Source organism: Oncorhynchus clarkii, chromosome 29, assembly GCF_045791955.1.
Source record: "Oncorhynchus clarkii lewisi isolate Uvic-CL-2024 chromosome 29, UVic_Ocla_1.0, whole genome shotgun sequence".
Classification (NCBI taxonomy): Eukaryota; Metazoa; Chordata; class Actinopteri; order Salmoniformes; family Salmonidae; genus Oncorhynchus; species Oncorhynchus clarkii.
This window is the reverse complement of record NC_092175.1, coordinates 28,542,179-28,569,415: the sequence shown is the minus strand read 5'-3', so window position 1 is coordinate 28,569,415 and position 27,237 is coordinate 28,542,179. Positions and strand designations below refer to the sequence as shown.

The following is a 27,237-nucleotide window of genomic DNA, read 5'->3' as shown; positions in this document are numbered from 1 at the left end:
CAACATGTTTCAAGCCGACCACCGTAGTCCCTGTGCCCAAGAACACTAAGGTAACCTGCGTAAAGTACTACCGACCCGTAGCACTCACGTCTGTAGCCATGAAATACTTTGAAAGGATGGTCATGGCTCACATCAACACCATTATCCCAGAAACCATAGACCCACTCCAATTTGCATACCTCACCAACAGATCCACAGATGATGCAATCTCTATTGCACTCCACACTGCCCTTTCCCACCTGGACAAAAGGAACATCTATGTGAGAATGCTAGTCATTGACTACAGCTCAGCGTTCAACACCATAGTGCCCTCAAAACTCATCACTAAGCTAAGGACCCTGGAACTAAATGGCTCCCTCTGCAACTGTATCCTAGACTTCCTGACGGCCCGTACCACAGGTGGTAAGGGTAGGTAACAACACATCCGCCACAAATCCTTAACACGGGGGCCCCTCAAGGGTGTGTGCTCAGTCCCCTCCCGTACTCCCTGTTCACTCATGACTGCACGGCCAGGCACAACTCCAACATCATCATTAAGTTTGCTGATGACACAAGAGTGGTAGGCCTGATCACTGACAATGATGAGACATCCTATAGGGAGGAGGTCAGGGACCTGACCTTGTGGTGCAAGGACAACAACCTCTCCCTCAACGTGATCAAGACAAAGGAGATGATTGTGGACTACAGGAAAAAGAGGACCGAGCATACCCCCATTCGCATCGACGGGGCTGTAGAGGAGCAGGTTGAGAGACTAACATGGTCCAAGCACACCAAGACAGTCGTGAAGAGGGCACAACAAAACATATTCCCCCTCAGGAGACTGAAAAGATTTGGCATGGGTCCTAAGATTCTCAAAAGATTTTACAGCTGCACCATCGAGAGCATCCTGATGGGTTGCATCACAGCCTGGTATGGCAGCTGCTCGGCCTCCCACCGCAAGGCACTACAGAGTGTAGTGTGTACGGCCCAGTACATCACTGGGGCCAAGCTTCCTGCCATCCAGGACCTCTATACCAGGCAGTGTCAGAGAAAGGCCCTAAAAATCGTAAAAGACTCTAGCCACCCTAGTCATAGACTGTGCTCTCTGCTACCACACGGCAAGCGGTACTGGAGCACCAAGTCTAGGTCCAAGAGGCTTCTAAACAGCGTTAACCCCCAAGCCATAAGACTCCTCAACAGCTAATCAAATGGCTACCCAGACTATTTGCAGCCCCCCTCTCCCCATGCTGCTACTACTCTCTGTTATTATCTATGCATAACCACTTTAACAACCCTACCTGCATGTACATAATTATCTCAAATACCTCGACACCGGTGCCCCCGCACATTGACCCATTGACTCTGTACCGGTACCCCCTGTAATATAGCCCCACTATTGTTATTCACTGCTGGTCTTTAATTATTTGTTTTTCTTATCTTACTGTTTTCTTAATTTTATTTATTTTGGTATTTTCTTAAAACTGCATAGTTGGTGAAGGGCTTGTAAGCATTTCACATTTCACCTGTTGCATTCGGCGCATGTGACAAATAACATTTGATTTGATATAATATTTCTTACGATCTTCAAAAATGAAATACGCTTTTATTCAACGTGTGCCTTGCACAAACGTGTGTGTTTGTATTCAGTGTGACTGTCAAACCTCAGATGGGCCAAAAAAAAGGTGGGCGGGGTCAAACGTGGGCCGAATCGCACACTGCAGTCAGCCGTACATGGAGAATGTCTCTCTTCTTCTACTAGGCCAGTTTTCTGCTCCGTCACGTGATATTCCGGATGGGCTCTCGATTCAAATCCGGGTTGAAACGAAGTGACTTGAGAAAAAATGGCCGAGAAGAAGAAAGGTGAGAAACAAGCTAGCAACAAATATTTGAAATATAATACATAGTTTAAATATATTGATCTAGGTAACTATCCACAAAGTCTTTAATCTGACTGAAAATATAAAATACTGGCACCCAAACTGCATGCGTTTGCCTTTCTTTACGTTAATGCACTTGAACGCTGCCCTTCAGAAAGTTAACTAGCATGTGCAAAATGTTATGCTAGCTAAAAATCGCAGTTAGTTAACGTTAGCTAGATAGATAGAAAGAACTCGGTGTGAAATGCACATCAGCGTGCCTCCGTTTGCAAGTCACCACGCCTGCTATTCAGCTAGCAGCTGTAACGGTAGTTGGCTAACGTAACTTCCAGTGCCCCTGGGTGTGTTGGTCGGTAGTTAGGTTAACCAGCTACTGAATCACTAACATTAGCTAACACAACATTTACTACTAACTAAGACACACACATTGGGTCCATTCAATAACTTTGTAATATAATATTTGGCATTAAGCCTTCCTTAACTGATATGGCATACATGACTGGTATGTCTTATTGTGCCGTTACTGAAGTCTCTTATAGGGGATAGGCCATTTTATGGGACCCCGCCTACTTTCTTGTCCAATCTTGTAGTATTACTAACCACTTATTTTTGTTATTCGATGAGGTTTAATGGCGGTTGGCATCAAATGTTGCATTACTGCTACCTAAGAGACTGGAGTATAACTCCCTTATAGAAAATAAATCAACAACCCCTTCTCCACTATTTAAATCTATCTAGTCCTTCCTCAGGCCAACAGTCTGAAAGGACGGGACACCACCACACCCTGTAACTCTTCTGACGTCAAGTCTCACACACCGAAATACCTCTGCAGCTGCCACCACAACCTCAAGTTTCCAGCAACTTCCATTCCATCCCTGTTAGTACATAAACGCTAAAAATCCAATCTTACGGAAGCATAAGTTGGCCTACTGGTACAGATCTACTACTCACACCACTCCTCTCAGGATCCCTTTTTTTTTTAAATATATTTTTTTTAACCCCCTTTTTTCTCCCCAATTTCGTGGTATCCAATTGTTGTAGTTTTGTCTCATCGCTACAACTCCCGTACGGGTTCGGGAGAGACGAAGGTTGAAAGGCATGCGTCCTCCGATACACAACCCAACCAGCCGCACTGCCTACCAACCAAGGTAACCCGGACGACGCTAGGCCAATTGTGCGTCGTCCCACGGACCTCCCGGTTGCGGCCGGTTACGACAGAGCCTGGGCGCGAACCCAGGGACTCTGATGGCACAGCTGGCGCTGCAGTACAGCGCCCTTAACCACTGCGCCACCCTTGACCCATCTTCATCTACTTTCTTCACTGCCTCAGCATATGACAACTTCTGCAATACTCTAACCCTGGAAACCTCAACCAGCCTCTCTCACTGGACATTTGTTTTTTCTTTATTTTTACTATTTTCTACATTGTAGAATAATAGTGAAGACATCAAAACTATGAAATAACACATATGGAATCATGTAGTAACCTGGACTGCAGAGTAATAGAAAAGCAGCCAAAAAGTGCTTAGCATATGTGGGAACTCCTTCAAGACAGTTGGAAAAGCATTCCAGGTGAGGCTAGTTGAGAGAAGGCCAAGAGTGTGCAAAGCCGTCATCAAGACAAAGGGTGGCTATTTGAAGAATCTCAATTATAAAATATATTTGGATTTTAACACTTTTGGTTATTACATGATTCCAAATGTGTTATTTCATAGTATTGATGTCTTCACTATTATTCTACAATGTAGAAAATAGTAAAAAGAAAGAAAAACCCTGGAATGAGTAGGTGTTCTAAAACCTTTGACCGGGAGTATATATATCCTAACATCACTTTAGTATATATATCCTAACATCCACCGGTCCAATGTCCATTGCTCGTGTTTCTGGGCCCAAGCTAGTCTCTTCTTCTTATTGATGTCCTTTGGTAGTTTCTTTACAGCAATTCAACCTAATGAACTTATCCTCTGCAGCAGAGGTAACTCTGGGTCTTCCTTTCCTCTGGCGGTCCTCATGAGAACCAGTTTCATCCTATCACTTGATGGTTTTTGCCACTGCAGTTGAATAAACTTTCAAAGTTCTTGCTTATTTGAGCTGTTCTTGCCACAATACTGACTTGGTGTTTTACCAAATAGGCTATCTTCTATATACCACTCCTACCTTGTCACAACACAACTGATTGGCTCAAACACATTAAGAGGGAAAGAAATTCCACAAATTAACTTTTAAGAAGGCACACCTGTTAATTGAAGTGCATTCCAGGTGACATGAAGCTGGCTGAGAGAATGCCAAGTGTGTGCAAAGCTGGGAAAGGGTGGCTACTTTGAAGAATCTCAAATATAAAATACATTTTGATTTGTTCAACACTTTTTTGGTTACTACATGATTCCATATGTGTTATTTCATAGTTTTGATGTCTTTAATATTATTCTACAATGTAGAACGTAAAAATAAAATCCCTGGAATGAGTCGTTGTGTCCAAACTTTTGACTGGTACTGTGTGTATTTTGTATTTTACCTGCTTTTTCCTCCACAATTTTGTGATACCCAATTGCGATCCAATTACGATCTTGTCTCATTGCTTCTACTCCCCAACGGGCTCGGGGGTGGTGCAGGTCGAGTCATGCGTCCTCCAAATCATGACCTGCTTCTTAACACCCGCCTGCTTAACCCGGAAGCTAGCTGCACCAACGTGTCGGAGGAAACACTGTTCAACTAACGACCAAAGTCATCCTGCAGCTGTCTGGCCCGCCACAAGGAGTCACTAGAGCGCTATGAGTCAAGTAAAGCCCCCGGCCAAACCCTTCCCTAACCCGGATGATGCTGAGCCAATTGTGCTCCGCTCTATGAGACTCCCCGTCACGGCCTGTTGTGACAGCCTGGGATCAATCCCAGGTCTGTAGTGATGCCTCAAGCACTGCTCTGCAGTGGCCTTTTTTTAAGTTGTGCACTGGGCCTTTACTAGTCCTGTATTAGCAGACCGGTATCACTGTCTGTAGCGCAGGCAATTTTTTTACAATTATATTTGTTAAATGACAGCCAAGCATCGATGATCCTTTGGTCTTTACATGCCTCCGAAGGCGCCGCAATTACGTCACATCCTCCATACGGAGCCTCCGACCACATTTTCAGATCAAGCATAAATGGGCTTTTAGGGTAGGGATGTCACAAGGATCCTGGATAGCACTGACCTTAAAACAAACAGGGCCAATTCCATAAAATGACACAAGTGTTTCACTATCAATGGTATTAATCAAAAAGGATTGTGTCTGCCAGGTCAGTGTGTTTGATCTTGAGACAGACCAAATCTCTCGACTGATCACAAGTTTGTCTGACTGAAAGTGAAATTGATGGCCATCTGGTCTCTCTAGGCTGGTCTATTTTAGGCCTCTATTTTCAAGTGTCCAGAAGCCTGGATTTGTAAAGGTCAATGTAGTCTACTTTCTGGCATCAGACACAGCATAAGATGCACACTGTATTTCAGTGTCCTGCAAGGTCATGTGAGCCAAGGACGATCAAGCGTATGACTTTGAAATCAATGTAATAATTGGCTATATCAAATTACAACTAGATACAGTTACATGGTGGTGGGTCTGACTCTTTTTTTTGTGTGTGATTTGTTCTTCTAGATAAGAGTGAGGAGGTGGTAGAGTATCTTCTAGATAAGAGTGAAGAGGTGGTAGACTATGCCAAGAAACAGAGATGGTGGAACAAAGTTTTTGGCAAGAACTCTGGGCCAGTAGCAGAGAAGTATGATGTTGCCACCCAGCTTGCCATTGGTGGAGTGTCTGGCTGGTGAGTCAATCAGTCCTGATTGTGTAATATGAATAAATAATAAATGGATAAGCCGTGTGAATTTGCTGTGGTGTTCTACAATTTGAACCATTTATGAATTGGCAGGTCTCTGTTTAATAGCTGTTTTTCCTCTTAGGTGTGCTGGGTATTTGTTCCAGAAAGTTGGAAAGCTGGCGGCTTCAGCAGTGGGTGGAGGCTTCTTTTTGCTTCAGGTAAGGTGTGACTTCTTATGCTCTGCATTAATTTATTTTGTGTTTGAAAATCCATAGTTCTAAACAACACTGACTTATTTACCTACATTTAACACATATTTGACACTCATGTTTCACATTAGGACACATGGAAGTGTGTTATGGCTCAACCCCAGTCACATTGCCATTATTGGTGTGTGATTAATTTCCTTCTAGATTGCCAACCACACAGGGTACATCAAAGTGGACTGGAAGAGAGTGGAGCGTGATGTAAACAAGGCCAAGAAGCAGCTGAAGTTGAATACAGAAAAGCCCAGTAAGGAAGTCAGGACAAAAGTGGATGAGGTAAGGGGTCATCATGGTCTACTATAAAATGGTGGATGTTTCCTATCTGATTCATGTCTTATGATCTCTTTGGTGTTGTGATTTTAGCATTTCAAATATACTCATGACTAATGGTATGATGTTGAAGCTATCCACACCTTTTCACTCCAGAGTATAAAAGAGAACAAAGTCAAATATATGGAAGCCCGTTCCTGCCACCCAAAAAATAACATCTGACTTGAGTTGTGAGATAGTAAGTCATTATAAGTAGGATTGTCATGATACCAGTGTCGTGATACTACGACACCAGATTTTCCATTGCACAAAGAAAACAACAGGAATTAGACTAACTCTATGGTCCTACTTTATTTTAAAATGTCGGTGCTATAGTTTGCAAAATAAACATGTGACTCTTGGTGACAACATAATGCTGTTTGTTTCTAACATTTTGACTTTTTTCTTCGAGAAATTTAATGTTTTGTTTCCTTGCCACGATACTTCGTATCGCAATACTTGTATCGTGGCACGCAAACAAAACATGAAACATTTTTAATTTCTCGAGGAAAAAAGTAATAACCCTAATTACGAGATAGTAAGTCATCAACTCACATCAACAACTCTCCAATTCATTAATATCAAAGCTTGCACGTTGACTATACGACATAGATATGGTTATCCTTTAAATTTATTACATGCTTTGGTTTTTTCATTTATGTTTTGAGGTTGTACTTTCACACGTATAGCTTTTTAGCACGTAGGGCACACCGATTTGTCACCTTGTCAGTCAGTATGTGTTACACCTGTGCTGGTTGCCATCTCGTTAGTGGGAAGGTGTTTCACCTGTGTTGGCCCAGGTGCTATTTAGGGGTGGCTGGGCCAGTGTTCCAGTGGAGCTTGAGAGATGTTGGGGAGAGCTACACTTCACATCAGCTGAGGTGGAGTTCAACTTATTTAAGTTTTAAAGAAGCCTGAGTTTTGGTGTTCCCCGAAACGAATTACATTTTGTCTTGTCATGCAAAAGACTGCCAGTATCAAGGTAAAGTTTATCCTTCACGCATACAGTCCCTGATGCACGCCTTTGGAACCGCTACATTTAGAAAAGTCTAATAAATCAATTTAATATACACCACAGTAAATCTGTTTATTTTAGTCAGGTCTAAAACATTTATGATATTGTAATGAAACAGCAGGGAGCAGGTCTCGAACCCTCGACCCCGAGGTCCGGCGCGTTATCGACTGTGCCGCAAAAGCATGCTCATGCGGCAGGGTCGATTTCCACGCTAATAAACCCAGGGTCGTTAACACTAATCCCTCCTTTCAAAGAGCGTATCCTCGCGCTAGCTTGTGACTCTACGTCTTACAGGAACGCGCTCACCGGCCAAGCACACGCACTGTTGTGGATGCAAGGTCCGATCACTTCTGACACCAATGTAATGAAACGGCAGGGAGCAGGTCTCGAACCCTCGACCTTCGAGCCCGAGGTCCGGCGTGCTATCGACTGTGCCGCGAAAGCATGCTCATGCGGCAGGTTCGATTTCCGCGCTTATAAACCCAGGGTCGTTACACTATGAAGAAAATGTAATTCAGAAGAGCAGAATTTGAGTTGGCCTACTGTAGGCCCATGTTATCTGGCTATGCTCCATGCTGTAGGCTTGTTAATTTGACTGACAAGATAAGCTTAAGTCCTGTGCCATTTTATCAGATTTTATAGTAAATTGAATTTGAGGATATTTTTCTCATTACAGAGCGAGTGCTCATGGTGTGGCTATGTTGAGCGTAAAAATTGTAATTTGAAACGGGTCCTATATGCAAGATTTAGCAACTTTAGTAATGATACATACCTTATGCTGCACAGCTGTCCTCTCATCAAGTGATCATATTTTCACCCATCAGACTATTCTCAATTTAATCTTGTCATTACTAATATGTCAAATTAGTTTAGATTTAGAATGGTCCATTATCAAATGGGCAGGGGGAAAGTGACATGTCATCTCTGTATGCACACAAATTGCAAATGAAGGCTGTGCGCTTTCCTTTGGGTCTGCTTTGTAGGCTACTTCGGTTTTACAGTGGCGCATATGAGCAGTTGAGGAGTAAATATAAGAACACTAGTTTCACTCCATGCATAAACCAACCACTGTTTGAGGAGCATGCTCTAGCTGCTGGACAGGTGATATTCCGCCCCAAACTCTGTATGCCATGAGCTCTCCAACCCTGTTCCTGCAGCTACCCAGTGCTTAATTAGGGCAAGTGAAATCTGTTCGGGAACATCAATAGTGACATGTTTACACAAGGAAACATATTTCACTACACTGTTGACAGCCCTTCTGCGCACTCAAGAAAGGAATAAAGGATAGCAGATGGAAATGCATGTTGGTGAGATATTCTGTATAGCTGAAGGTAATGTGTCAATCAATTAATTCTTAAAATAAATTTAAAAAATCCCTATTTAGTAGGCTATCAAAATCAAATTCACTAATTCTGGGCTAACTAAGTCGCACTGCAAAATCAATTAATCAAGTGCATCGCTTAGGCCTATACGTTCTCTCCCAGACTCATGGATAGACATTTTGGAGCGTCGCATAAAGTCCATCCAATATGCATAATAATAGAGTCCACACCCAAAGGTGACTACTCAAATCTGTTTAATTTTGGAGTATAAGCTAGACCAATTATGTACTAAAGACATCTTAAATCAGTTTTGTTTTGCTGCCATGCGTAATATGTGGTAGGCTATGTGTTATATAATGGCACACTCATAACTTTAACGTTTTGTCATTTCGGGCTTGGGCTCAAAAGGAACGGGCTTCCATACTAAGACCAATGCTTATCAATACTCTGCTAAACTTAACCATGCATTGGTGTTTTTTTTTAACCAGGTGCAGACATTTGTGAAGAAGAATATTGTCCTCACAGGAGGTTTTGCTGGGGGATTTCTGCTGGGCTTGGCCTCCTAAATCTACAAATGAATCTCTTTATTTAATATTGTGTCAAATACAAGGCTGAAAAAAAGCTTAAACCTAACCAGCTATCTAGATATGCAAGTAGACTACATATCAATAATATGTCAAACTGTAACTCATAGGCTTGATGTGTGTTGTTGGGCTCATGAGAATGTGTCCAATTGAAAACACAACCATTTAAAAAAAACTATGTTTATCATTGAGGCTTATGCATGACCTATTTAATTTATTATTACATTTTCCTATGCATTATTCTGGTATAATACAGTACTTATTTGAGATATGGTTTGAAATCCACCAAAATATGTCTACCTGGATGCATGTAAATGCATTCTGTCAGATGGAACTGGAGCAAAGCCCTTTTAACTTGTTTTCCCTAATTTGGGATTTGTTTAGTAATATCCTTCATTTTCTAAATTGTTAAGATCAAGGTTGTATGTGTGTTTATGTTCCTTCAAACCAAAGGGTCTGAGTTACAAACAGAAATACATGTGTGAGTAAGTACTGTACAAGGGGACTAAGAGGCTGCAGTAACACAAGTTTGAATGGTATTAGACATCATATTTTCTTACCTAAAATTCCAAAGTGTAATTCAAGGACAATCATGGTGTGTGCATGTTAATCATCCCAAATAGTAGTGACTTATTTACCAGTGGATGAGGATGCGTGTCAAGTTCTTACTTGAGACCAGGGAGTTAGAAAGCCAGACTGGACATATCTGGCGTTCTAAATCCCTGCTTGAGACTGAGGTCTGAGTCAGATTTGTTTGCAAGTACAGATTGTGTTGATTTAAAGTTGCATGATCAAAAGCTGCCGCACAGCATACAAGAGTCCAGTGTATTTACAAATGACTAAGGACAATTATGGAATGTACTGTAATACATGGAACATATCAATAAGCCTTTGGTAGAGAACATGTGATGAGGTAATGCACTGATAGGAATGCAGGTTTGCTACAATTATTTCTCCAATGTTTATCCTCCTCAATGCAACCCTTACCCAATTACTTAGCAAAGTGTAAAATGTGCTGTTCAAAAGCTTCATAGTATTTTTTTCACCGTTTAAAATTCTATATTTTGTTACAAACAAAATGTAAAATTCTGTGAGAAGTAATAAAAAAGTGAACTGTCTTTTTAGAATGATTTTGTTTGCCATCGTTTCACTGAAAATACAGCTGTAGTAAGGTGTGCAACTTTGTTTTAGAAGTGGGGGGACAACTTGGTGGAGGGTCTGGGGGCCCTCCCATTTTTGGGAAGCATCTCAAGCTAATTTCCTGCATTTCTACACAATTGAATATGGCCCTTCATCATCACTATTTGGAACCACATAAAGTAAGCAAAAATGCTGCCATCAAGCTAGGTAAGAGATCATTAAATATGTTTAAGTGATTGATAAGACTGAACTAGATCAATAATTAATATTGTGTTACACCTTTAATCAATAGCCTAACAAATTAACAACTCTTACAAATAAAGTACAACGCCTTTTGATGATCAAATCTCAGCCAGCCAGCCTGAGCCATCTGCATGTCCGACACCCACCAGTCTAGTCAATAACTAAACTCTCCCCCCAACACTTCCTTCCCATCTTTTTGTTGTTTTGTCTCAAGGAAAGGTTTGGAAAACAAGTTTTATAAAAACAGCTACACATTAACACACAAACAGTACACCCTCCATATAATTCATAGGCCTAATAGTACTCTAGAGCTTTTTTTACTTGCACACAATTTAGCTGGGTCACCCTGTCCCTAGGGGTCCACGACCCTGCAGCACCCCAACCCAACACACTACTCAGCTTGAGGATCTTAGTGAAACATTCATTATTGGTTTCAGGTGTTTGGCCAAAGTGCTAACCAATAGTACGGCAGACACCCAGGGCCAGGATTGAGCAGCCCAGCAGCGCCTAAATAGGTATCTCCTTTTGTCGTACTGTTTTCCATAAGGCATCCAGACGTTATGAAAGTTGCACAGTATAGTATACTCTTAAATAGATTTGATTAATTACAAGATTATATATATAGACATTTCTTCCATCCATTGTGGGAGGATAACCAACCTTCCAATTAATGGCAATGCATTTCTTAGCCACTGTAAATGCTAGGTTACACAGTTTTTTCTGATGTCTCCAGTAATCAACATTTCCAAACAAACAAAAACAGGGAGAATCTATAGACATGTTGAGATAGAACATATTCTTTGGCAGAATTCAGCAAGCCTTCACAAGAACATAACATATGCAAATATGTCCCCTTTTGTGTTACACCTCCAGCAGAATAATTACATTTCTGAGTGCATGATATTCATTTTCACTGGCATATTGTACATTCTATGGATTGTCTTAAACTGCAATAATTGATGTCTGAGATTATATGAACATGACTGGGCATTCTAACATATCTGTATCCATTCATTAAGTGTCTCCCAGGTCTTCCTCACATTTCTGTATGACAAGTTCTGTGTCATCGGGAAAAGCCTCTATCGACGCTTTATTGGTTTGTCAGACGGACTTAAAATAGTTTCAATCTTTGAAGCTTCTTTCTTTACAGTGTTTGCGGCACAGAGAAAATAGTGTTGTATCTGCAAAAAGTCACCTCCGCTCCATCAGACTGGTCTTCCCTTGCTGCCTGACCCTGATGAGACCACTATCACCATCTGATCCTGCTCAGATGAGGCATGACAAAGAATTGCATTGGTGAACATTTATATTATACATGAATAGAATCAATGGTTCAACAATTGAAATGACCACGGATCCCAGACTAGCCTACCTATCAACTCAAGATGGAACTTTGCATCCATTCATTGATTATAATATACTGCAAAATGTCCCTAAACTCCTCCGTAGATTGGTCTTCCCTGGCTGTCTGACCCCGCAGGGACATCTGTCACCATCTGATCCTGCTAAGACATGATGAGTTGTGTACTGACTGCACCATGACAGTGAAGCCTCTAAAGATGTTTACACCGTGTCAGTGAAAAGTAGGGAATTAGCTAGGGAAACTGATAGATCAATAACCTTACAGTGGTATACTGACTAAGAACTCACATTGAGCTGAAAAAAAGTCAGAATATCAGTCTTCATTCGTTTGGCCGCTGGTTTCATCGTTTAATTCAGGTCGTGTGATTGAGGCAGAAATAATCGCTAAAGTTAATGAGCTAACTAGCTAACGTTAGCTCTTTTGGCTAGCTCTGCTAGCTAATGGTACATCATCAAATGTACTTCAGTTGAAAAAAAGGCTACAAGACAAAAAAGGCTACAAGACATTTCCATACACACGACAGCTGTTAAGATACTGCTACCTGACAGCTAGCTAGAGCTGAACTGACTGTGGTACTTAGCTGCTAGTTTTTCATTCCCTTAATTTGAGAGGGGGTGAAACATTAGCTAACGTAAAATGTCAGTTACACTACTAGCTCAGCACTGGGAATATATTTAAGCAATAAGGCACAAGGGGGTGTGGTATGCACGACGCAAAGCAGAGTGCCTGGATACAGACCTTAGCTGTGGTAAATTATCCATTTACCATAAACCCCCGAAGTGCCTTATTGCTATTATAAACTGGTTACCAATTCAATTAGAGCAGTACAAATAAATGTTGTCATACCCGTGGTATAGTCTGTTATAAACTGGGTGGCTCGAGCCCTGAATGCTGATTGGCTGACAGCCGTTGTATATCAGACAGCATACCACAGGTATGACAATTTTTTACTGCTCTAATTACGTTGCTAACCAGTTTATAATAGCAACAAGGCTATTATAATCTGTGTCGTGCCTAAGAACAGCCCTTAGCCATGGTATATTGGCCATATACCACAAACCCCCAAGGTGCCTTATTGCTTAAATATACCACCACTGCCAGCCAATCAGCATTCAGTGCTCGAACCACCCAGTTTATGAATATAGATTATTTTCTGTCAAACAGCAGTTACATTGCCAGCTAAATCAGTCAACTAAAGAATAGCTGCCTCTGTTCAGCTCTCCAGTGCTGGTCCTATATGCCTGACCGCTCTGAGTCATCTGCATGGTCCTAAAGCACACCCGAGCAGCGTTTTGTATCACAGTGCAATGATAAAACTGAGGGGGACAAAAATGCAATTTCAGAATGTGAGGGGGGTCATGCCCCCCCGTGGAAGTTGTACCCCTGGCAACAGTACTTGAACAACACTGGACTTCATCCCCGTAGGATAATTTACTGTCATTATAAACAACTTTATTACATTTGAAGCATTGTCATTATGTACAATTTACAAATAAGACCGTTGTCCAGTGTCCACAATCAGGTCAGGATGCACCAAGAATTTTAGGCTCTGTAGACCTTTGTTCCCTGGCGAACCCTGAGCAGCAGATGGAGTTCTCGCCTGCGTGCTCACAGCACATACGCATAGCTCTTATTACATCCTCGCACCTGCTCTCTATGTACTTGTTTGCTGGAAGACAAAGACAGTGGGCTAAGTGCGTGTAATACAAGAAACCCAATCAGATATCAAAAGCTATTCACGTTAGAAATCAGAAATAGATTATGTTGTGGAAAAACCTCACCTTGTAAACACTTCTGAATTGCGCATGCTTGCTTCTGACAAGGATCTTTCTGTGGCATTTTACCACTATCAAGAAAACACAGACAGTTTGATTACTTGGACAATCAGCATAAACGATTAACCACCTGTACCTATTGCAATTAGCCTACGATACTGAACTGTCATGATTGTATACCTGTTCGTTCTTCAAGAGCGATACAAACGTCCCCGGAATCCCGGGTGTTTACCAAATGTCGTCCGACTGGATTGGCTGCCCTATGGACTTTGCTGATTAAACTGCAGATAATTATAACACGATTATTTTGTGATGTCTATAAATGTATTTTATGTTTGTGGAAAACGCACGACTGTATACAAAATGTATGATTTTGAGGGCTAAGAGGTTAAATACTTTGGCACACTTATGTAGCTAGGACCACATGGGGGGATCTCGATTGCAGCCTTCTCGCGTCCTCTCTCCTCGCCTCCTTCTCAAAACCCATTGGATGAGAAATCTACTGGTCCCGCCCCTATGGTCGTCTCGTCCAATAGGTTTGAAGGAGAGAGGACGCGAAGCGTTAACACTTGAGATTCACCCATGGAATAATCCGCCTCCTTGCATAACCGTACTGTTATTGATGTAACACACGCTTTGATAAGGAGTAGATAGTTAACTCTAGTTTGTGGAGTTTGATAAATAGCTAGCTATAACATGGCAGTGAGCGCAGTTCACCTCGAATCAGATGCCTTTTTGGTTTGCATGAATCACGCATTAAGTACCGAGAAGGAGGAAGTAATGGGACTCTGCATCGGAGAGGTAAAGTTACGTTTACTAGCAATTTAGCTATATAACTTTATCAATCAGTTTATTGGTCGCGTACACGTTGAGCAGGTGTTTTAGCAGATGCAGCGAAATGCTTGTGTTACTAGCGCGATAAATAGAAAACGTTACATGCATTCTAGTATGATTAATCAGGCTGTAATACACACCTGGTATGTACAATTTAATTGTGTATTCCAGCCTGATTAATCAGACTACATGCATGCATGTGTATCCCTTGTTGCATTTATATTTTCAGTTGGCATATGTCTCCAACTTGGTATAGTGACACATTTCATTGATTCGCTAACAACCCTACTAAGTATACTAAGTATTCTGCTTTCTAAGTCACCTGGTTTGTTTACACAGGTGGACACCAACCGCATCGTCCACATTCACTCTGTTATTATTCTGCGACGCTCAGACAAGAGGAAGGATCGCGTGGAAATCTCGCCTGAGCAGCTATCTTCAGCTGCTACCGAAGCTGAGATATCCTTTGTGCAACATGTCTCATTCATGAAAAAAACAAATCTCTGTCTTCTGGTGGTGTCTTGCAGGAGATCAGTGTGACAAAGTCAGTGTCATGGATGTCACAAATGTCAGTGTGACCGGTGGAGGTTTCATAGGATTCCTGGGGACACAGCCATTTTATTATTTTTGGTAATCCGTTTCCTTAGTAAGAGCTACAGGTTGGCTGATATGACTGGACGGCCGATGCGTGTAGTTGGTTGGTACCACTCTCACCCCCACATCACTGTGTGGCCATCACATGTGGGTAAGAACCAGAGCACCCCTCTACCACATCAGTTCCACAACTTTAGTTTTCACTGTCATGGCAAACTGTTTCAGTTGGTGTGTCTGTGTCATTCATTTTCTACAACAGATGTAAGGACACAGGCCATGTACCAAATGATGGACCAGGGCTTTGTTGGGCTGATATTCTCCTGTTTCATTGAGGATAAGAACACAAAAGTAGGGTTTAAATGACAGCAATTTGAAATATAGAAAGTCATTTTGATATACAAAGGGGCATTGAATGAATTCAATGATAATTTTCTCTTAGACTGGTCGAGTTCTCTACACCTGCTTCCAGTCTGTACAAGCCCAGAAAGGTTCTGAGTAAGTGTGCCCCTGTTTGGAAACCACTGTTTGCAGTGAAATGAATACCCTATCCAACTCTCTGTTAAACAAAATGAGGTGTTATTAGATTCTCGTTATCTTTTCTCCCTCATGACTACTAATTAGAGGAATATTCAGTTGATTCAGTCCTTCTCAGTGCAGTTGTCCCCAAAAAATAAGCCATTTGACAATATTGGCACAAATACTGAATTGCATACCTATCTGTGTTGATAAAGGTACGAGAGAATCGAGATCCCAATTCATGTGGTCCCGCATGAGGCCATTGGGAAAGTGTGCCTTGAATCAGCAGTAGAGCTCCCAAGAATCCTCTGCCAGGAAGAGCAGGATACCTACAGAAAGATTCACAGGTATGTAGCCTCGTAAGCCCAGGGGGTGCGTTTATTTTGGTTCAATGTTTGCTTTGTTGTGACTACTGAATGATACGTTTTGCCAAAATGTTGCATGGAAACCTAATGTTGAATCACATTGAATTCTACGTTGGGCAGAAATGAGCGTTTGAATCAGGAAAGTTTCTTCTCGCAACCTCTACAAGTCAGAATGTAGAATAAAGGTATATTTTAATGCACTTTACCAGTTGTCTGTGCGGTTGGTCATATTGGCGGTAGGAATGTGAGACAATGTATCCACAGGAGAGTATAATTGCATCAACTTTTCAAAGCGCTGGTAGTGCGTTCAGATTTCTATCACCTGCACAAGAAAAGACTACATGCACGAGACACATCCATCATTTCTGAGCTCGTGCACGTGTTGACATGGTTGTTGTGCGCATGCTTCAGTTGCTAGAGATCTGAAAGCACTACCAGGGCTTTGAAAAGTTGATATCCCCACACAATTACCCCGTACACCCTGTATATAGCCTCGTTGTTATTTTGTTACTTTTTATGATTTTTTTACTTTAGTTTATTTGGTAAATATTTTCTTAACTCTTTCTTGAACTGCACTGTTGGTTAAGTAAGCATTTCACAGTAAGGTGTGACAAAGTTTGATTTGATTATACTTTACTGTAGATATGTCTCACATTACTACCTCCAAAAGGACCGACCGTACGGACAACCGGTAAAGTCTGTCAAAATGTATTTTTTTCAACGTTCTGGCTAGTAGAAGTTGTGAGCGGAAGATTTACTGTGTCAAACGCACATTTCTGACTGACGTAGAATTCAATGTCGGGTTTCCAGGAAACACACAACGGTACACATCGTTCTTCAACGGATACGTTGAAGGTACGTTTGGTGGCTGTGGCGCACTGTGGCCTGATCAATATGGTGGTGACCATTTTGAGATCGCAAAACTCCTGCAGCACGCTATGCATAATTGCCCTCTGGGACACAATAATCACGTCATTCATCAACTGGTTGTTTAGTACAGTTCCATTGAATTTAACCTTCAACACTGTTCTGTCGTACTGAACGCACCCCAGGCTTCTAACGTTTTGTTCGAAAGCCTGTGGAAGTTCTCAGGAAGACAATAAAAGGGGTGGAGTCTTGATTGAAACTAGTGATGCATTGAATGTATTTGATTAAACTGGCCTGGGTTGTACCAGGCTATTGCCCGTCACATGAGCGGGTGAAGCCAGTGAGGGAGGAGCTCCCTGGTACCTCTTTTTGGTGTGTTTTGAGCCCACCTGCAATTGCCTCTGCCACGCTGAACACATTTCCCCTTTGTCTACCATAATATACAAAATTGTCTTGCTGCACACACAGGACACAGGGAAGCTCATTGTGTATTGCTCATTGTTAATGGAATAATTGTAGTATTTCATTCCTTTTGCAGCTTAACTCACCTGGATCCGATCACGAAGATACACAATGGCTCAGGTTGGTGTCATGTATTTGTTGACAGCTGATATTTGATTGTATCAGCATGCACATTAATATCACAGACGGTGCATGTGTCTGGACTGCTTTCTCCACCTGACGTGTGTGTGTGTGTGTGTGTTTCAGTGTTCACTAAGAACCTGTGTAGTCAGATGTCTGCTGTGAGTGGTCCCCTGCTGCAGTGGCTGGAGGACCGTTTGGAGCAGAACAGACAGAGCGTCATCGAGCTGCAGCTGGATAAGGAGAGACTAACTCAGGAGCTGGCAACCATGTGAGAGAGAAAGGTAAGGAAAAGACTTCTGTTTTTGCAGTGCCGTAAATCTTCTCACACGGGGACAAGTGACTAAGGGAATCTCATCATGGTTAAGTGATCTGTGAGCGTGGATTTTTAACCACCTGATTCACTACCTGAATCTTTCTCCATCGTAACAAAGTGTTTTGCTCTGAACGCTTGTCTTTGCTTCCCAATGCCACTGTTTCCTGTTAGGTCATGTTCTGTTTACTAATAAACACTACTGTATTTTTGAGAGACATTGTCACATGTTTGGATGTGTTTTTTTTAATTTTCATCAACTTATTTATGTTAATGAAAGGATGTCCCCATGTGATTTGCTAATTTCTTTAAATGTGACATAGTATATCCAGGTATTTGCTTATTAAATAATTTTTTAATGTTTCATGCTTCTTTATTTGTGCTCTTAGGTGTCAAAGGAGATGACTCATTCACTCTCTGATTACTTGTAGTTATGAATGTTTTCATGAGTTTATGGAAATGTACAGTGCATTTGGGAAGTATTCAGACCACTTTTTCCACATTTTGTTATGTTACAACCTTATTCTAAAATGTATTAAATAAATATTTTTCCTCAATATACACCCAATACACCATAATGACAGTGAAAACTGTTTTTTAGAGATGTTAGCAAATGTATTACAAATAAAAACAAAAATACCTTATTTATGTAAGTATTCAGACCCTTTACTATGAGTCTTGAAATTGAGCTCACGTGCAACCTGTTTCCATTGATCATCCTTGATGTTTCTACAACGTGGAGTCCACCTGTGGTAAATTTCAATTGATTGAACATGATTTGGAAAGGCACACCTGTTTATATACAGTGCATGAAAGTGCATAAACCAAGCCATGAGGTTGAAGGAATACACCGTAGAAACCTAATGTAAGACAGGGTTGGGTCGAGGCACAGATCTGGGGAATACATAAAATGTCTGCAGCATTGAAGGTCCCCAAGAACACAGTGTGGCCTCCATCATTCTTCAATGGAAAAAGTTTGCCACCACCATGGCTCTTCCTAGAGCTGGCCTCCCTGCCAAACTGTGCAATTGGGGGAGAAGGGCCTTCATCAGGGAGGTGACCAAGATCCCGAGTTCTATAGTTCCTCTGTGGTGATGGTTGTCCTTCTGGAAGATTCTCCCATCACTGCAGCACTACACAATCAGGTCTTTATGGTAGAGTGGCCAGATGGAAGCCACTCCTCAGTAAAATGCACATGACAGCCTGCTTGGAATTTGCCTAAAGGATCTCAGACCCTGAGAACCAAGATTCTCTGGTCTGATGAAACCAAGATTGAACTCTTTGTCCTGAATGCCAAGCGTCATGTCTGGAGGAAACCTGGCACCATCCCTACGGTGAAGCATGGTGGTGGCAGCATCATGCTGTGGGGATGTTTTTCAGCGGCAGTGGACTGGGAGACTTGTCAGGACCGAGGGAAAGATGAACAGGGCAAAGTATGGAGGCGCACAATTGGCCCAGTGTCGTCCGGGTTAGGTGAGGGGTTGGCTGGGGTAGGCCGTCATTGTAAAATAAGAATTTGTTAACTGATCCTTGATGAAAACTTGCTCCGGAGCGCTCAGGACCTCAAACTGGGGCGAAGATTCACCTTCCAACATGTCAATGACCCTAAGTACACAGCCAAGACAACGCAGGAGTGGCTTTGGGCAAGTCTCTGAATGTCTTTGAGTGGCCCAGCCAAAGCCCGAACTTGAACCCGATCGAACATCTCTGGAGAGACCTGAAAATAGCTATGCAGCGACGCCCCCATCCAACCTGACAGAGCTTAAGAGGTTCTGCAGAGAAGAATGGGATAAACTCCCCAAATACAGATGTGCCAAGCTTGTAGTGTCATACCCAAGAAGACTCTAGGCTGTAGTCGCTGCAGAAGGTGCTTCAACAAAGTACTAAGTGAAGGGTCTGAATACTTAGAGTACCGGTCAAAAGTTTGCACATACCTTCTCATTTTAGGGTTTTTATTTATTTTGACCATTTTCTACTTGGTAGAATAATAGTGAAGATATCATCAAAACTAGTAAATAACACATGGAATCATGTAGTAACCAAAAAAGTACTAAAATTTCAGCTTTTTATTTGCTAAAATGTCTAAACAGTTTTTTGCTTTGTCATTATGGGGTATTGTGTGTAGATTGAAGCAAAAAAACAATTTCATAAATTTTATAATAAGGCTGTAACAAAATGTGTAAAAAGTCAAGGAGTATGAATTCTTTCCGAATGCACTGTATTTCTATTCCAAAACATTAAACCACTCAGCTCCTGCAGAGTTTGAGTTCTATGTGAGGCTTTTGGTCGGATAACCTCAGAATGTGTTGGTTCTCATTCTGATAGAATGGCATTAGTAGGGGCAATTTGTAATGAACTATTTCATATGAAGGAGGGGTGGTGGAAGAGTTAGGATATCTGTTTGGTTAATACGGCATTGTTAGCTAAATTATGTTTCTTATGTAATTTTATATCTGTATTTTGGTGTATTAATTGTAGCTTATTTAGTAGTCTGTTGCTTAGTCATCGTGTGCCTTGTCATGCTTGTATGGGTTCTGTTTGAGGGATTAAACCCCCCCCCCCCAGTCTCAATTTTTTTGGGGGATGACTCACTGTCTACAGTATTTGTGTCAGTTGAATGAAGCCATACCAGTTCCAAATCTAGGCTACACCACATTCACATGCAGATGTATGCAGCTCAAATTGGGTGAGCAGTCATTTAAAAATGACTGGCTTTCAGAGTCATATTTCAAACATCTACATACATTTAATTTTTAGTGCAGGAATAGTTCTGCAAACTACCAACGGCTCTCAACGGCCTGGTTTTGTGTGTACAATAGAAATGATGGAGATATTTTATTTTTTTGATGCTTTGAAAAGATCTGACCATCTCTGAGAGTTGCTATAGGAACAGCTTTGCCCATCTGCTGGAGTGGTTCAGTATTCTGTCTGTCATGGTGCTGCTGCATTCACATGAGCAGAGGGAAAGCAATTTCCTGAGAGACATATCTTCATTATGGTCTTATTCAATGATACCTCACGATGTTGAAATAGCCTTTAGTGAGGTGAAAGAGTTGCATTGTGAGAGGAACTGTAGGGGGCCCTGTTAGCAGTAATACCAACCAGAAATCAGTGACAAGCACAAGGCGTCATGCATGGCAGATGGTGTAGACAGTATTAAGGCCTATAAATGAGATGTAATGCCTCTAGAGCTGACTTGAAATCTGACAATCTAAATGCTTTGACTGTCATCCTAATCACTATCACAATAACAATCATCCTCGTTACAGCCTCAATCATTCTCAAATGTTCAATGTTATTCCTCTATGTCGAGGCATTGTTCTCCAGAGATACAAGGTTTCCTCATCTCAGAAATACAAACAAATGCATGGTTAAAAGGTACTGAGGTTGGACTTGGCAGATAACTGAAGTGAATATTATGTGCTGTATTCTCACTTGGCCTTGTGTAATCACATTTTCATCAACATCCCAATACACAGATGCTCTCATCAGTGATTCTCTGTGGATGGTGGTTCACTGCGCGTCATAGCATTGCTAATGTGTAATGTGGGATGGCATTGCCTGCATCGTTCACTGTGCATCCGAGACTCCAGTATAGAGATGGAGGGAAGGGGAAACCCATGATTCTTGGGAAATGGAGGTTGGATGACAAGTTGATTATTATAAACTGCCGACCCGGAACTGCTGTAATTCATAGTGACTTCTGCCTCAGCCCGCCCAAGGTTATATAGAACTGTAATATACTGTATTGTTTCAGAATAGATACATGACTGAAGTCATCCACCGTCAAACCTTTCAGATGACTTTTTAACATGCCACAGAGGGAATGCTGTTTCACGTGTCATACGCTACCATTGCCACAAATGATGCATTTAATAAAAAAAGTTAATCAGACTAATTTCTGGTAGATTTATTCAATTACTGTTATTGTAATTTATTGCAGAGGGGAACATTAATTTGTATTTCTTTCAGTGGGCCTGTTCCAAGCAATAATTTCAATTGTATTGACCCCAGTTGGTGAGGGTTGAATGCTTTTCAGGTTAGATATTTTATAAGAATAATTTAGTGGGTGCTTATACAGTGGGGCAAAAAAGTATTTAGTCAGCCACCAATTGTGCAAGTTCTCCCACTTAAAAAGATGAGAGGCTTGTAATTTTCATCATAGGTACACTTCAATTATGGTGGAAAATAAGTATTTGGTCAATAACAAAAATGTATCTCAATACTTTGTTATATACCCTTTGTTGGCAATGACAGAGGTCAAACGTTTTCTGTAAGTCTTTACAAGGTTTTCACACACTGTTGGTGGTATTTTGGCCCATTCCTCCATGCAGATCTCCTCTAGAGCAGTGATGTTTTGGGGCTGTTGCTGGGCAACACAGACTTTCAACTCCCTCCAAAGATTTTATATGGGGTTGAGATCTGGAGACTGGCTAGGCCACTCCAGGACCTTGAAATGCTTCTTACGAAGCCACTCCTTCGTTGCCTGGGCGCTGTGTTTGGGACCATTGTCATGCTGAAAGACCCAGCCACGTTTCATCTTCAATGCCCTTGCTGATGGAAGGAGGTTTTCACTCAAAATCTCACGATACATGGCCCCATTCATTCTTTCCTTTACACGGATCAGTCGCCCCAAAGCATGATGTTTCCACCCCATGCTTCACAGTAGGTATGGTGTTCTTTGGATGCAACTCAGCATTCTTTGTCCTCCAAACATGACGAGTTGAGTTTTTACCAAAAAGTTATATTTTGGTTTCATCTGACCATATGACATTGGGAGAATCTTCTTCTGGAACATCCAAATGCTCTCTAGCAAACTTCAGACGGGCCTGGACATGTACTGGCTTAAGCAGGGGGACACGTCCTGGCACTGCAGGATTTGAGTCCCTGGCGGCGTAGTGTGTTACTGATGGTATGCTTTGTTACTTTGGTCCCAGCTCTCTGCAGGTCATTCACTAGGTCCCCCCGTGTGGTTCTGGGATTTTTGCTCACTGTTCTTGTGATCATTTTGACCCCACGGGGTGAGATCTTGCGTGGAGCCCCAGATCGAGGGAGATTATCAGTGGTCTTGTATGTCTTCCATTTCCTAATAATTGCTCCCACAGTTGATTTCTTCAAACCAAGCTGCTTACCTATTGCAGATTCAGTCTTCCCAGCCTGGTGCAGGTCTACAATTTTGTTTCTGGTGTCCTTTGACAGCTCTTTGATCTTGGCCATAGTGGAGTTTGGAGTGTGACTGTTTGAGGTTGTGGAAAGGTGTCTTTTATACTGATAACAAGTTCAAACAGGTGCCATTAATACAGGTAACGAACGAGTGGAGGACTGAGGAGCCTGTTAAAGAAGGGCGTTACAGGTCTGTGAGAGCCAGAAATCTTGCTTGTTTGTAGGTGACCAAATACATATTTTCCACCATAATTTGCAAGTAAATTCATAAAAACTCTACAATATGATTTTCTGGATTTTTTTCTCTCTCATTTTGTCTGTCATAGTTTAAGTCTACCTATGATGAAAATTACAGGCCTCTCATCTTTTTAAGTGGGAGAACTTGCACAACTGGTGGCTGACTAAATACTTTTTTGCCCCACGGTATTTGTCCTATTTCACACAAGTGTGTATTATACAACCGTGAATTGGAAATCTGTCCCTAAAATACCCTCGGAGAGTGGGGTCATGGTCGGGGTCACGGCCAGGATCTGCCATTATCAACAGCGACCCTTGAGAAATTAGGGTTAAGTGTCTTCCTCTAGGGCACATCGACATATTTTTTTGACTGATGAATACAGTTTTCAAAGGTTTGTTTATCTTTTCTTCTTTTTTTTCTCTCAATCTGTTATTGCTTTGGAATCCTTGTGTGAGACCAGTGGTCATGACATCATCCCATTTACAGTAGACAGCATATCTTTCCATCCCCCAAGGACTCAAGCATATGGCAGTGGTTTGATGGAAAGGTCAAGCAAGATAAAGCTGAACTAATAATAACACGCATCAGCTGTAATTCGCTCTGTGGATGGAAATAAATGCATTGTCATAGCCCATTTGATGGTACTGGAAAAAGAGGCCTTTCTCCCTAAGCACTTCCAATTGTTTAAAAAAGCCCTAGAAACTAGAGGAAAAACAACTGCAAATATGCTAGAATACAACAAATATCTATGTCCATATGAAATAGATAATTTAAAACCAAATATTCACCACTATTACTGAAGCTTCATCTTGTGGAAATCCGGCAGTGCAAAACACATGCAGGTAGATTCCTCATCAATTCTTAGTTTTAGAGGTGACAATGGACAGGAGGGAGAAGTGGAGGAGAGTGTAACTTTTAAAAGAGCCCCTGTACACAAAAAAACATGTAATTTGCATAAAGTGTTCTTGTTTTTAGATTTCTATGGTCCCTTACATGGAAATTATGTTGATGGTGTTGACAATAATTATGATGATGATGAACATCACCAGAGAATAATGGTCCTCGATTTCAAACAATGATATGACAATGGTATTTCCACAAGGGGGCAGTGCAAGCCTACTTACTGTTTACACATCAAGGGTTTTTTCTGCTGCTCACATGACATGCAGGACTGAATTTTCATCACATAACTTAACACATTTAAAAACTTTTTCTTACTAGATCCTGTATGTTTAGCACATGTAGGTTGTGTGTACTCTCAAACAGTAGCTTTACACCAGAATAAAAGCGACAAAATCGGACTCAACCATCTGATTAGTCCTATGGACTAGTGACACTATTATTATTATTAAGCACCTCTGGTTGTGGAGGATGTGAAGATATAGAGAAAGTGACGTTCCACTGCCATCATAGCAGATCCCTTCCCATAATTTCTGTGTTTATTACTTCTGGCAGAAGGGCACTTTTTATTGAGTGTGAAGAGAGGAATGGAGTGTGAACTGCAAGGCTCTATGAATCAGAAAGTGTAGGGAGGGCAGGGTAGGGAATGGGAGCTGTGGTGGAAGACCAGCCCATGATGGGACACAACAGGTCTAGGGCTACAACAGGGAGTATCGGGAGGCTGGCACACAGGTGCATTTCTGGCTTCAGATGAACAGTCACGTACCAGATAGTGACAGTGCTTAATGACTATCTCTGAAATAGACAGGGGCCGATCAGACACTGTCCTCTGCATGCACACACGCAAACGCACACACACACTGCTCCTAAAGCTCCTAAACACACACACACACACACACGGCTCATAAAGTGCCTATGTGAAAACCAGAAGCCACTGGCAGCTTAGAATAAAATAAACTTAACCTATCCCATGCAGACCCGGCACCTAGATAAAGTGACTAAGGGGGCAGTTGAAATCGGAGATGGGTCACATTTTTGGGGAGTTCATGCATTGTAATTAAATGTAATTCTGCTTATATCACACTATACAACAAACAAAGTTCAAATGCAAAGGCTTAGAGATCATTGAGAGACGATTTCATGCCAACCTCCACTGTGCTACACACTAAAGCAAGGCCATTTTGTTAATGAATATAGTCTACAGGATAGATAGGCCGTTTGTAACAGGCAAATTACCCTATGTGAATACATTCGTCTTCCCAAAATAATGCAAACTAAACAAATGTGCAGCCCACACCGATACAACCAAGATATTTTTTAACTCCTACAGCCAGGTGTAAAAGGGTTGCAAAATGCAACTAAATGGTTGCAGTCTGAAGACCTGCCTTATAGGCTTTTCACTGTAGTCATACTCTCTAATTTCCGTTTTACTTCAATGAAAAAGCCTTCCATCTACGCAACAGTAGCCTAGGCCAAGGCTCCTCTCTGCTTTCTCTCTCTCCTCAGCAGCAGACCTGCTCTGGACAATTTGCCCGGCTACAATTTTATTTATCGGCTTTTCATTTATTTTATATGCCAAAAGTCAGCAATTCCCGGCTAACGTAAACCCTGTGCCCCAGTGGCTTTCCATAGCCCCCATACACACACTGTGGTATGCTCTGTCCATTGTGCTAACACAACACAGCGAATATACAGATTTTCCTCCAACCTGTCACTCAATCATTTGAACTTTTTTGCTGTTTTTATATAGGGATATGAAACAAAAAACCATTTTCCCTGTAAACTGAGCACATGCGCATTAGCCCAGCAAAGAAATATCAGACCACAGAGAACTTTTTAGAGCAGTGGTCACCAACCAACAGGTTGATCGCTATCTGCAATCCATTCATTCCTATTCAATCGTCAAACATTTCTGTAAAAAACCCAACGATAAAGATTTCTGTTCCTATTTTTTTGGTTTGTCTCTGGCTGTTGGCAGTAGGTGCACCCGATTCAGCTGCCCTGCGCACCGGGTAGGCGACTTTTGCCATTTTAAACCATTTCATGAGTCTGAAGGTACAAACTCTGCCTTCCCAGAGAGCAAATCAAGTGCACTATAAGCCTAACACTGGCCAATCGGAAGGCTCAGATTACCTTGTCTGCATTAACGTAGCAGGCATAAAAGAAAGCTACAGCAAAGTTGATACTGTGAGATTTCAAAACGTTTAAAACCACGACTAGAGAGAGACTGTCAAAGAATACAGCAAAGAGCTGCTGTTTTTATGACTGAGTTCATGTTTAAGTTCTTACTCAGCACTGTCAACATTTTGTATTCAACTCTTTAATAAGCCATAAAATGCACTTTCTTCCTATTTCCACTCAGCGCTACAACAAGCACTGCAGTAGTAATGAATGAGTAGGAAAGTGTATCTATATATAGGCTTGTGTTGTTGTTATTATTAGCGGTTTGGGTCTTTTTTTAATATTGAGGAATATTTCACTTTCTCTGTTCATAGGAGTAACAACATGAATTTGTGCATGAGGCAGAAATTATGCGGTGCAACTCGAGTTTTTCCATGAAAGACTATGTCCCTTTTTGGTCTTCGTCAGTAGATGAAAGGGAGAGCGGAGGGATGTTGAGTGTCCGCTGAAATTGACCTTCAGATGCAGGCACCAACAGCCCAGTAGAATAAAAAGCAAACAATTTAAATGTATACTCACTCAGCCGTGCCTCAAGTAATGCAACAACGGATCTTTTACTGGTGTGATCATATAGCCTACCTGAAATGTTGAAATATCATTTAAAAAAATGTCCCGAACAACAATGCATTGGCAGGGCAATTCAAGCAAAGCTAATATGCGGTGATAATGTATTATGCCTATAGCTAACTGCACAAACCTCGATGCTACAGTACTGTTTTTAATTGGTTAATGTTGCATAGGCTTACGTATTTTAAGTCACGTAAAAAAAAATTGGGGCGGTAGATCTCGGCTTCCATTTTGATTCAGAAAGTGATCTTGACTCAGAAAAATTTGATGACCACAGTTCTCTGTTAACACTATCAACGTTCCCCTTTACTGTGGCAATTGTTATAGAATCAACACAATATTAGCCACTTTCAATGCAACATACCGAAACAAAACAAACTATGCAAGAGATTTTGTTATAGGCAGAACTCATCGGAGTATAATTATATAGAAGGACGTAACTCACTAACATAACTCTA

At 41.5% G+C, this 27,237-nt stretch overlaps 3 protein-coding genes across 4 annotated transcripts in view; 2 read left to right on the top strand and 1 right to left on the bottom strand.

The window, feature by feature from the left end:
• The first annotated feature begins 1,691 nt into the window (after nt 1-1,691).
• LOC139387930 (FUN14 domain-containing protein 1A-like) lies at nt 1,692-10,256 on the top strand. Its single transcript, XM_071134321.1, has 5 exons — nt 1,692-1,839; nt 5,483-5,648; nt 5,785-5,860; nt 6,056-6,184; nt 9,043-10,256. Exons 1-5 carry the CDS (start codon nt 1,821-1,823, stop codon nt 9,118-9,120), a joined length of 468 nt encoding a protein of 155 aa, XP_070990422.1. The 5' UTR covers nt 1,692-1,820; the 3' UTR covers nt 9,121-10,256.
• A 3,057-nt stretch (nt 10,257-13,313) lies between these two features.
• On the bottom strand, nt 13,314-14,014 carry LOC139387929 (C-x(9)-C motif containing 4 homolog (S. cerevisiae)). Its single transcript, XM_071134320.1, has 3 exons — nt 13,840-14,014; nt 13,666-13,730; nt 13,314-13,553 (listed from the first exon to the last, which is right to left on the bottom strand). The coding sequence occupies exons 2-3, from the start codon at nt 13,721-13,723 to the stop codon at nt 13,408-13,410; spliced, it is 204 nt and encodes a 67-aa protein (XP_070990421.1). The 5' UTR covers nt 13,724-13,730; nt 13,840-14,014; the 3' UTR covers nt 13,314-13,407.
• An 85-nt stretch (nt 14,015-14,099) lies between these two features.
• The window catches only part of LOC139387928 (lys-63-specific deubiquitinase BRCC36), a 46,237-nt gene continuing 33,099 nt past the window's right edge, over nt 14,100-27,237 (top strand). Inside the window, exons 1-8 of one of the 2 annotated variants that reach the window (XM_071134319.1) lie at nt 14,100-14,460; nt 14,833-14,953; nt 15,152-15,238; nt 15,347-15,435; nt 15,527-15,582; nt 15,819-15,950; nt 17,374-17,417; nt 17,544-18,094. In XM_071134319.1, coding sequence (XP_070990420.1) covers nt 14,356-14,460; nt 14,833-14,953; nt 15,152-15,238; nt 15,347-15,435; nt 15,527-15,582; nt 15,819-15,950; nt 17,374-17,417; nt 17,544-17,692 — 783 coding nt within the window. In that variant the 5' untranslated portion in view covers nt 14,100-14,355 and the 3' untranslated portion in view covers nt 17,693-18,094. Of the gene's footprint in view, nt 14,461-14,832; nt 14,954-15,151; nt 15,436-15,526; nt 15,583-15,818; nt 15,951-17,373; nt 17,418-17,543; nt 18,095-27,237 lie in introns of those variants that run through there. The other variant, XM_071134318.1, reaches the window with a different exon arrangement.